Source organism: Camelus bactrianus, chromosome 22 (genome assembly GCF_048773025.1).
Source record: "Camelus bactrianus isolate YW-2024 breed Bactrian camel chromosome 22, ASM4877302v1, whole genome shotgun sequence".
Lineage (NCBI taxonomy): Eukaryota > Metazoa > Chordata > Mammalia > Artiodactyla > Camelidae > Camelus > Camelus bactrianus.
The window spans coordinates 4,418,710-4,430,336 of NC_133560.1; the positions used below are offsets into that span (position 1 = coordinate 4,418,710).

Genomic DNA, 11,627 nt, shown 5'->3' on the forward strand with positions numbered 1-11,627 from the left:
CTGAAGAGGAGACAAGATGGTACAAGTGAGTTCAGCTCCTCCGCACCTGCGGCTCTGAAAACACCTGTTGGATTTTTTGAAAACTTTTCTAAAATGTTTAGACACAATATCATAAACCGACCCAAACAAAAGACATTTGTATACATGGCTTCACACAGGAGGAAAAGTGTTAAGTTTTACACATGTTAAGTTAAACGTTTAACTTTAAAAAGTATTAAGTTACTAAGAATTTCCTGGTCCCCAGTGCTGGCCAGACTGAGAGGAGAGGCGGTTCACAGAGATGTTTCTGAAGGTGCTATAAACCGTTCTCACCCTGAGGATAGCAGTTTCGTGTAGCGTCAGTAGGACCAATACACATTCCCGTGCTGCTGGGGAGACCCAGGGGTAAGAAGTAGGGTCAGGATGTAAGGAAAGGAAGAATCAAGCTCTGTGATGAAAGACGCTCAGCACAGGACACGTGAGGGAAATGCTGAGAACGGGAGGGGGAGTTGTGTCCGCGCAGAACCCGGCAGGCGTTCAGTAACAGTGACGGAAGGGGTGGCTGCAGCGACAGCTTTGCACCTGCCGTGCTTCTGCAGCCGTGTGCAGTGTGTCTTGAGCGGTGAGATGATGTGTGTGAGTGTGCAGTGCAGATAACGTGGACTGGGGCAGGTTATTTAACAACACACCCAGCATTGTGTCTTCTCTGATGGAACAATTTGTAACTCATAGGATAAGACTTGAAGAATGTCACGGGCAAATGCGGGAAGCAGAGGTCACTTGGAGACACCAGGTAACCTGCCTTCCTCCTGACACACCGAGTCCTCAGCACCTGATGCAGACAGTTATTGTGGCCCTGAGAACCCCTAGCCATGGGGTGTTTCTTGATGTGTTGACTTTTTCAGGTCACTCTTGCTGAGAAGGCCCAAGACAGCTCGGTAAGAATTTGTTTCCTTCCTTCCCTTTGTGCACAGTTGGCCACAACTGAACGTGGATGTGTTTTTCTCCCACAGCTCAGGGCTCAGGAGCTGGAGAGGGAAATCTCTGAATTGAGAAGGGAAAACTCTGAGCTGAGAAGGGAAAATTCTGACCTGAGAAGGGAAAACTCCTCTGAGCTGAGAAGGGAAGTTGCCCACCTGAAACAGAGGTACAGAATTTTGACACATTTTTACGGGTGTTTTGAGATTTTTAAGGACTGGTTGTTTTGTGCCTAGTAGAGGAATTGGTGGTGTAATTTGTATTGAAGCCACTCTTTATCTTTAAGATTGGATGCAATCTGCAGACGGAGGCAGGCAGAGGAATACATGAGGCAGGAGCCAACCCCAGGAGGACCATACAGGCTGCACCCTCCCCTGAGAGGTAAGGAGCGCACTGTGAAGTGTGGCAGCTCCATTTCTGCAGCAGGAGCCGCCCAGTGGGCTGCTTGTCCCCATGGGTAGTTGTCAGGTTTCCTGGACACCACACCACACACTCACTGTGCGGAACAGCTTCACAGCTGGGTGACAAGATGCTGTTTTCTTTACATGCCACCAGCCAGCAGGGCTCTGTCCCCTGTGAGCGGTGGAGCTCACGCCGCTCCAGGGACTGCGGGCCGCCCCCCAGGCTCTTGGTTGCCTGGCGTGGCTGGCATGGCTGGTTTCTGTGCACTAGAAGACATGAGCATCAGCCCTCTCTTCCCGCCTGACCACGGTTTTGAAGGCTGAATTTTCTTCTCATTTCAGGAAAATAACATGGATGACGTTTTAGAATGAAGGCAGTATGTCATAACGAGAAAAACATTTTTCTTCATTTGCCTTGGTGGATAAATATTCTATTCAAGATCTGCTTTAAGTCAGCAGGCATTTCTTCACTAATTTTCAGGTCCCTTCCTTCTTATAAAAAAGCTTGCACAGTGACCTAGAGTAGCCAGTTAGTAAGTGACATGACTACGTAGCCTCCCTCTCCCAGAGTTAACGTGGAACTCTAAAGTCTCCCATCAGCTACTCCATGTAACTCACCATTCTTTTGCCGATTATTACAACATGAGTCATTGAGGCCACTTCTTTCATAAATGTTTACGTGACATCTGGTCACTTATACAAGACATGCGCTGTCAGAGAGAAGGCTTTTAACAGTTTACCAACAGGCTGAGGAGGAAGAGGTGGAGCTCACAGTCAGGGCTTGTTGATACTCTTCCTACGAAAGACCCTTCTTACTTTAATGTATAATCTGTATACAGACCGATTTGCCCTGAAGTGTGCTGTGAGTCCCCTGTGTCAGTGTTGGTTGCCAGGGATCTGAGCCCTGAGCCCCCATCCAGGGTGATTAGCTACGAAAACACCTGAATCAAGGCCCTGTGGTGTCCTCGTCATGGGCCAGGGGTCAAGTCTCCCCTCGTCCTTGGGGTCACCTGAGGCGGGAGGGAGACCTGCGGCCTCTGTGAAGATCCCTGGGCGCGGGCGGGAGTGAGAGCTTCTAAACGAGGGCACGGAGGGCTCGGCTCGTGCTTACCCCGCATGGCCTCTGTCAGATAGAATCCACCTTCAGCCCTGCTCTCCCTTTACAGCTTCAGGGCCGGGTGGCGCCCCTGTTAGGAATGGCACCGCCTTTCCTGCTCAGGAGGCAGAGGAAACCCAGGTAAGTAATTTATTTCAGTTGTGTTCCAGTGGTCATTTTGTATTGAAATAAACTCTGGAACTACCATTTTCCTTTTGAACAAACCTTTCTTGGTTTTGCCTATGGATTGGGTATTCCGGGATAAGTATGCCCTGTCATCACAGTGACGTGTGGCGACAGTGTTTTATCCCCAAGGCCTCCTGTGCAGCCCAGGCCGCAGGCAGGCCCCAGGGTTGAAGGAGGGCATGGTGCATAGCTGCCAACTGGGCACCCAGTGAAGGGGAGGGTGATAGGTGACGATGACTGCTGCGCTGGGTTACAGCTTTTGTCGGTGTTGGTGATTTTGTCTGTCATCCAACCCAGCTCTCCCTTCTGTCCTGCAGGTCACCCCGTGGGCCGGAGGGCCGCAACCTTTCCGAGGACAAGCCCGCGTGGCCTGCCCCGTGAGCGGCCCGTCGTCGCCCAGCTGGGCACCTGCACCTGGACCCGCTTGGTGCACTGTGCAACCTCGCAAACCACCGCCAGCTGCTCCGCTCGGTAAGAGGAAAGCATAGCCCTCTGTTTCTTCCTTGAGTCACTGCAGAAGAAGGGCAGATCACTCTCCAGGGATTCCCCGTGCACGGGCGGCCCAGACAAGGCTCACGGCCGTGTCCCTCTGGTCCCTTAGCAGACGCACTTGATGGGCCGCGTCTTCCCCGTCCTGCCCTAGGGAGGGAGGTGTCTGTTGTAGAGGCAAAGAGGGTCCTCTGACAGAGGGCAGAAGTGTCGGATCTGCACACGGGCCTTCAACAGAGACCACGTTCCGGGCTCCCTGGAGGAGAAGCCCACCCCTGTCACTGACTGCAGCGAGTGGAGCCCTGACCTTCCACAGCCGATGATCGGTTATGGAAGAAACACCCGAATCCGGGGCCTGTGGCCTCTTCAGTCAAGGGTCCTGAGACCCGTCTCCCATTTGGTCTGATGTGAGGCTTAGTGTGATATGGGGAAGAAAGTCTCAAAGATCTTTTGTGCTTGAGCAAACTAACATGTTTTGTAAGGTAGTGAACAGTGAAAGTTTTCTGTATATTATTTTATCTCTGCAGAGAAGCTAGTTTACTCGGGGAAGGATATAGGTTAGTGGTAAATAGAACGCTTGCTTAGCATGCAGAATTCTGTGTGCTCATTCCCAGTACAACCATTTAAAAGAAGAAGAAAAGGAAAAACAAAAACAAGAGCAAACTTCAAATGTTAGAAATACATAGTGCGCAAACCCAAATTCCATATCCATTCTTTTTACGTGTTTTCCTCTTACTACTTGGTTTCAAATATATCCCAACCGTGACTTAAGCATTTATTTTTTTAAATGCTTTAACTCTTTCAAATAATTTTCTGCCACTTTTGTTTTCACAAATCCACAAACAGAGATAGACGCACATGGTGGTTCTAATATACATTCGTGATTATTCTAATTAATGTACATCTAACTAGATTGTACAGATGGCATGACAGTGCGCCACATTGCAGAAGAGAAAGGAAGAGAATCTTCCTGGGATGAGGTACTGTCTCTTGTTGTTAATGTCCTTGTATGACTATATAAGTATCAGGGGATACTGAAACATAAACCGGGGGTTGGTGTGAGTGCGCATTTTCACGTTTGCATTTGCTGATGAGAATTTTTGACTTATATTTTTAACTTACAACTTAGGATCTGATTCTGTGCTTAATGCCGTAGGACTGGATAATGCACTTGTGTTAATCTTCCAGACTCACCTAGTGAAACCAGTGTCTGTATGTGAATTCTTTTTTTCAGGGTCTTTCCGTTACAGTTTATTAGAGGATATGGAAAAGAAATTCATCCCTGGGAAAGTTAGGTGTATCTTGGAGTTGGTTCTTGTTTCAGCCGTCCTCACTTGAAATTAATTAAGTGATGTTTCATTCTGAAGGCAGCATGTTTTGTCTTCCCATTCCACCGCCAGTAACAGTGTTCTAGTTTCCTTAATGCCTTGCGCTCTTTCCCACCTGCTCCTTTCACTCAGGCTGCCCTTCCCCAAAGCCCCTCCACATCCCCCCTCTGCACAGGATCACTCTTTTGCGACGCAGTGCGGTGTTCCCAGCATTCCCTGAGCTGTCCACGTGCAGCGGACTCTCCTGTCCTTTGTGGCGTTACTGTACCCGTTCACCTCAGTTGTAGAGCTGTTGAAACTTTTCTGTGCTGATTTGTTTTCATGGATCCTGTGCCTCTGTCAGAACCGAGAGAGGAATCTGCCTTTTATTTGTACTGCCAGCTTCTCCCAGGATAGGGCTTATGTTCTGATAGCTACTGTAAATAACTGTTGTCTTCCTAACTGACTGACTGACTGACTGACTGACTGACTGATTGCCCAGTTGTATGAACATGATGGTTTCTGAAGTTCGCTTGTTGTTTTATGTTGTTTTGTGTTCCTAGGAAGGGGCGACTGTGCCCGAAATTAGAATACCAGAATATTCTACTGGTACTGTAGAAGTTCCTCCACAGGAGCTAACAGATCATAACACACTGACCTCTGTTTTTGGAGCACAAGGAGGTTATTATACCCTGGGTAAGTTAGTGAACGTGGATGTCATTTCTTGTTCTCTGTGCCTAGAAACTAGTGTGCTCTGGGAGGAAGGGTATATATATAGCTCAGCAGTAGACAGAATTCAGGCTTAGCGTGCAGGAGTTCCTGGGGTCAGTATCCAGTTCCTCCAAAAAAGAGTGTGATACTGGGAAGGAAGGAAGGATGGAAAGCGCAAAGGTTTTTTTTCGCTTCAGCCGTGTCTTCGCAGGAAAGCCTAATCCTCCATCCTTTTCTGTGGTTTTTAGCCGACGCGGGACCTGGCGCGGCTCCGGTGTGGCCCGGCAGCGCCCGCCCACCTGCGGCGACCCCGGAGGCCCAGGTAAGTGAGGTGGTCGTGCTCTGTTGGACCTCGTCCTGGGAAAGGTGATCTTCCTGTTTTCCCGGCAGCCATTCCTGGCCTCGTCTCCAGACTGTGTGTCCTGCGACGGGTCTGGCGTGGCATGTCGCTACCTATTCAGACTCAAAACTCTTGCCCAGTAGCCAGTGGGCTGCTTCTCCCAGGAGCCCGTCGCCTTGGCTGGTGCCTGCAGGAGCCATGAGGGAGTGCTTAGGAGCCGGGGCCCGCAGACTTTGACTGCGGGTTTCTCGAAGCAGCGTGAGGAGGGTGAGCCCGCGCTCCACGCTGACTTCTCCCGTCTCGGCTGACTCCTTCCTGTCCTCCTGCACCTGGGGTTGTTCCTGGGTCACTGAGACGTATTTCTGTGTCGTCATTCTTCTGACTGGTTTCCCGGCTCAGGCCAGGTGATACTCCGGTTTAGAATGTCCATTCAGATCCTGGTAACTGAAATCACAGCCCGTCACTCTCTGTTCTCGGGAGGTAAGTGTGTCTTGGCCGCTGCCCCCAGTTGTACTCTGGGCAGAAAAGCCTGACTCTCCGAGGTGGTGCATTTGTAGCAGGGAGTAGAGGCTGGAAGGGAAAGAGCCCGCCATGAAAATGCCTCCTTCCCTGCGGGTTAATTCCGATGCGCACCAGAGTGCGTAAGTTGTGTCCCCAACCCTGCGCCGGGTCGGTTCTGCCCTGGAAGCTGTCAGAGCTGCTCTTCGGCCTCATCGCACACCGTGGGGCCTTGTGCAAGAGCTGGTACAGTCCCTTTGGTGTCAGGTGTGGGATTGAGACTCCCCTCGTCAGTCTCCCTTGGACGCGGGTAGGGTGTGTTCCGTAGCAAACGTAAAATCCAGACGTCCCTGAGGGTAGGGAGGATTGTAGCGGAGCCTGACTCCCTTCTGAGGACAGCCTTGTCCCCTCAGGAGCCCTTGGGCAGCTCCGCCGCAGGACTCCGTGATGCCCAGCTCCCCAGGGCTCTTTGCACACAGGGGCAGCCCCTGCGGGGCGGAGGAGTGGCCCTTTGTGAGGAGGGGGCAGAGAGGGCCTGGCAGGGTCCTGCAGGCAGAGCCCGGCAGGCAGAGCGGTGACCCAGGTGCGGCTCTGCTTGCTCTTGTGGAGAATGAGCTCTTCACGTCCGTCCCGTGTCCGTGTTCCTGGTCCGCGCCGAGCAAGCTTGCGTGGAGCTGGGGAAGGTGGCGGGGAGGGCCGTCCCGCCCGCCCAGAGCAGAGCGGCTGGCTGTTGGGAAGGCGCTACTTTGTCCGTGTGCTGGAAGCTCTGTGTGCAGCCTCTCGGGCAGGAGGACCCTTGGCTTCCTCCACTTGGAGACAGCGGCGGCGACGTGCGGCGTCAGGGTCGTATCCCCGTGTCCTCCTGTGCGGCCCAGGCTGCAGGCAGGCCCCAGAGGCCTGGGTGGAGCGTGTGGCGCCGTGCTGCTCTCTGGGCACCCGGTGGAGGGGAGGGTGCCCGGTGCCGACAGCTGCTGCGTTGGGTTTTGGCTTTTGTCGGTGTTGGCGCTTTTGTCTGTCATCCAACCCAGCTCTCCCTTCTGTCCCGCAGGCCACCCCGTGGGCCGGAGGTCCCCAACCTTTCCGAGAACCAACCCGCGTGGCCTGCCCCGTGAGCGGCCCGTTGTCGCCCAGCTGGGCACCTGCACCTTGTCCCCCTTGGTGCCCAGTGCAGCCTCGCCCCCCACCGCCAGCTGCTCCGCTCGGTAAGAGGAAATCATAGTCCTCTGTTTCTTCCTTGAGTCACTGCAGAAGAAGGGCAGATCGCTCTCCAGGGCTTCCCCGTGCACGGGCGGCCCTGACCGGGCTCACGGCCGTGTCCCTCTGGTCCCTTAGCAGACACACTTGTTATGAGGTGTGTTCCCCATCCTGCCCTATGGAGGGAGGTGTCTCTTGTGGAGGGAAAGTGGGTCCTCTGACAGAGGGCAGACGTGTCGGTTCTGCACACGGGCCTTCAACAGAGACCACGTTCTGGGCTCCCTGGAGGAGAAGCCCACCCCTGTCACTGTCTGCAGCGAGTGGAGCCCTGACCTTCCACAGCTGATGATCGGTTATGGAAGAAACACCCGAACCCGTGCCCTGTTTTCTCTTCAGTAAAGGGTCCTGAGACCTGTCTCCCACACGGTGTGATATGTGACCGAGTGTCATACGGGGAAACAGTGCTCAAAGTTTTGTTTCTGTGGATAATGTCTACTCAGAAAAGCCTAATCCTGCATCCTTTCTTTGGTTTTTTTCCGATGCAGAACCTCTGCGTCTCCAGTGTTCCCCAGTAGCTCCTGCCAGCCTTAGGCGACCACGGAGGCCCAGTTAAATTGGGAGGTCATTTTCAGTGGAAGTCTTTCTGGGATATGTATTCTTTTTTGCAGCAGCAGCAGCAGCCTCTTCTGCCCTGTCTGCAGACTTTATGTTCTGTTTCGGGTCTGACATCTCATTTTGTTTTCAAATTGAAACTCTTGCCCAGGGTCCATTGGCTTTTCCTCTCAGCCAGTCACCTTGAGTGTTGCTTGCGGAATCATCAGCAATGGAGTACGTGAGGGCTGAGAACCTCAGCTTTGACTGTGTGTTTCTTAAAATAGCATAAGAATTGTGCGCCCTTGCTCCATACTGACTTCTCCTGGCTCGGCTGACTCCTTTTTACCTCCTTCACTTGGGATTGCTCCTGTGTCACTGTGACTGGTTCCTGTTGTCATTCTTTGAATGGTTTCCTGGCTCAGGCTGGGGGATACTCCTTTGTAGAATGCCCATTCAATTACTCATAACTGATAACTGAGCAAAGCCACCCCTCCAGCCTTACACCGTGTGGTTTGTGCAACTTTTGAGTCTTCCTGTGTGTGGTAAATATCACAGCCCATCACTGTCTTTTCTGGGGAGGTAAAGGTGCCTTCCCCTCTGCCACCAGTTGTACTTTTGGGCAGAAAAGTCTGACTCTCAGAGATGGTGCATTTGTAGTAGGGAATAGAGGCTGGAAGGGAAAGAGCCCGCAGTGAAAATGCCTCCTTCCCTGCAGGACAAATTCGCACCACAGTCCTAGCATCATGTTCTCCATCACGCGCTGGGTCGGTTCTGCCCTGGAAGCTGTCAGAGCTGCTTCTCTGTCTCATCACACACTGTGGGATTTTCCACATGAGCTGAAATCCCATTCGTGTTATTTGCAGGATTGAAACTTCCCCTTCCCTTTCCCATAGGACAAATGTAGTGTGCTTTTCCTAGCGAACTTAAAATCCAGACATCCCTGAGAATAAGGATGATTATAGCGGAGACTGACTCCCTTCTGAGGACAGCCTTGTCCCCTCAGAAGCACTTTGCCAGCTCCCCCACAGGACTGCGGGATGCCCAGCTCCTCAGAGCTCATTGCGCCCAGGGGAAGCTCCTGCTGGCGGAGGAGGGCCCTTTGTTAGCAGGGAGAGGGTCTGGCAGGGTCCTGCAGACAGAGCAAGTACCCAGGTGTGGCTCTGATTCTATGTGTGGGAAACCAGGTCTTCAGTTCCTTTCTTTCTCTGTGTTTCTAGTTCATGCAGACCATGCTTCTGTGGAGCTGGGGAAGGTGTCAGGGTGGGTTGTCCTGCACAGAGAGGCTTCCTGTTTGGGAGGCCCTAGTTTATCAATTTGCTGGAACCTCTGTACATCGTCTCAGGTAGGACTCTCGCCTTCCTCCACCTACAGACACCAGTGGTGTCGTGTGGCAACAGTGTTTTATCCCCAAGGTCGAGTGTGTGGCCCTGTGCTGCTGCCTGGGCACCCGGTGGAGGGGAGGGTGCCCGGTGCTGACAGCTGCTGCATTGGGTTTCAGGTTCTGTAGGTGTTGTTCCTTTTGTCTGTCATCCAACACAGCTCTCTCTTCTGTTCTGCAGGTCACTGTGGATTCCAGAGGTCCCGGTACTTGTCCAGGACCACTTGGTGTGCCTCGCCCGATGGGACACCCAGTGTCACTTCTCAGAGGCTATTCGTCACCGCCACCCCCACCTCCCTTGTGGCTTATGCGGTCTCAGCCACTGCCACCCCCACCACCACCAGTTACAGCACTCGGTAAGATGAGAGCATGTGCTTCTGCTCCCTTGTTGAGTCTTTGCAGAAGGGGAGAAGGCACTCCAGGGCCTTGCGATGCCTGAGGAAATCTGACTTGGGACATTGTGACTTCTGTCTAGCTTCCCAGCACACACATCTGATGGACAGTGTCATTTCCCCATCCTGACCTGGGAAGCAGGTGTCTCTTGTATAGAACAGAAGAGACTTTTGACAGAATATCAAGTGAACTTGAAGTCCCAGTTTGGCAGATGTGCCTCTTGCATGGACCATGTGATGTGCTATGTGAGGGGTGAAGCACACCCCTAACTTCAGGGGCTCACGGGGTTGCCTCGAGGGGTGAGGGAGCGAGTGAGGGAGAGAGACATTCACAGCAGACAGCTTGTCACCATAGCAGATGTGCCCGTGCAGGGCCTCAGAGTGCAGAAGAGGGACACGTGAGCCACACAGGAGTGAATAGGAGGGTGTGGAGGGGAAGAAAGAAATTGAGGGGCTGCCCAGTGGGGGTTTGTTGGGTTCACTCAGATGGAGCTGGAAGGTCACTCCTGGCAGGGCGGGCAGTTCAGGCGGGCTGTGTGAATGCAGCGTGAGGTCCACTCAGAGCCACGTGTGTGTGCAGGGGACTCAGTGCAGCCATGCACATATCCCCTTCAGAACCCACTGCCTCCAGAAAGCCCTCAGTTCACAACTTCATATAAAGATAATTGTTCTCTTGGGTTTCTGAAAGTTCTGGGTCTGGATGAAATCTCTGGATATCAGAGAAACTGAAATTTAGCTTGTTTTTTTCAGGGTATTTTGTGTGGCTGAAGTTTTCTTTTGCCCCAGTGATTTGAAAAGTGCAGGCAGGATTTAGATCAGCTGAGCAGGTGCCTTTCCCTTCAGCATGAGGCAGGTTCTTTGGGGGAAGTCAGGGGTGATCAGGAGACCCCCTGTAGGACCCCTGTCCCCACACCCCTGCTCCCTCCTGTCACCACGCCCACTGTCAGCTTGGCATCTCCACATTTATGTCACAAGATCCAATTTCTGCTTCTTTGAGTTCTTGCAGTTCATCCCCTAACACCAAGACTCAGTGGGGCCCCCACAGGGTCTCAGCGTTGTTGTCTGTGAGCCGGGGGGGTAACGCTGGTCCCTGACGTCATTGTGAGGAGGGTTGGGTCAAGCACACACATTGTTTTGCAAAATGACTGGGACATATTTCTCACTCAGCATTCTCATTGTTTAAAAGAAAGTGTCTGCACACAGTATCATCAAAAGAGACCTCAGGAAGTACATTAAATTAAACTGAAGATATAAGAGCTCAGGCCCAGAGCTTACCACTCTCTGCTTTAAAGATAAGGTGAAAGGTCCCTTTCTTCTATTAAATATTAGGTCTTACTAGTTAAAGAAGGAAATATAATAATGAGAATGTGCACATTTTGACATCTGTGTCTGAGATGTGAAAACAATTATTTTCATTCTGTATAGACACGGAGATGCACACACAGACTACAGTGTCCGTCAGAGGCCTTACATACATTAGAGAAGACAAAATTGGGAAAAAATAAGATCCTATTAAAATAAATAACTCTTTTTGCCTTACAGCACAGTCCGTTTGCCAACTGAAGGGGCCCCTCAGCTGTGGCAATGATGCGTTTAGAGAAGATGTCAGAGGTGCATTATGGAAGAATGTTTCCCTGCTCCAACCTGCCCCCTCCGCTGTTCTTTCCTATTGTCACTCCTAATGAAATTGTCACAGTTCTCTCTGTGTCAGTGTCTGCTTCCTGGAGGACCAGTGGTCACACCCTCTTGAGGGCACGCAGTGATTTACGGGCACACAACTCACAAACCAGCAGGAACTAAGATGACAGGGCAGATGCAAGGTTACCCCTTCAGGGCAGCAGTGACCGCAGGGGCCCCGGGGCTCCTCCTGGGTGGTGCGTACAGCCTGTGTCTAGATCTAGTGATGGCTGTGCTGCTTCAGTCGGTAAACACTCACTGGGCATGTGGGGCCTGTCAGTCACAGGGGTGTCCGGTCGTGAGCTAGATGACCAGAATGAAGTGGCCGTGTCTCATGGTGAGGAACGGATGAGGTGCAGGAGGGGCCATGGGTGTCCAGCGAGAGGCCCTGCACTGAGCAGGCCCGT

At 52.2% G+C, this 11,627-nt stretch overlaps 1 protein-coding gene across 1 annotated transcript; it reads left to right on the forward strand.

The window, feature by feature from the left end:
• Positions 1 to 2,960: 2,960 nt before the first annotated feature.
• On the forward strand, positions 2,961 to 11,219 carry LOC141574606 (uncharacterized). Its single transcript, XM_074350014.1, has 7 exons — positions 2,961 to 3,111; positions 4,042 to 4,109; positions 5,000 to 5,132; positions 5,396 to 5,469; positions 7,034 to 7,187; positions 9,333 to 9,507; positions 11,086 to 11,219. The coding sequence occupies exons 2-7, from the start codon at positions 4,056 to 4,058 to the stop codon at positions 11,129 to 11,131; spliced, it is 636 nt and encodes a 211-aa protein (XP_074206115.1). The 5' UTR covers positions 2,961 to 3,111; positions 4,042 to 4,055; the 3' UTR covers positions 11,132 to 11,219.
• Positions 11,220 to 11,627: the final 408 nt, after the last annotated feature.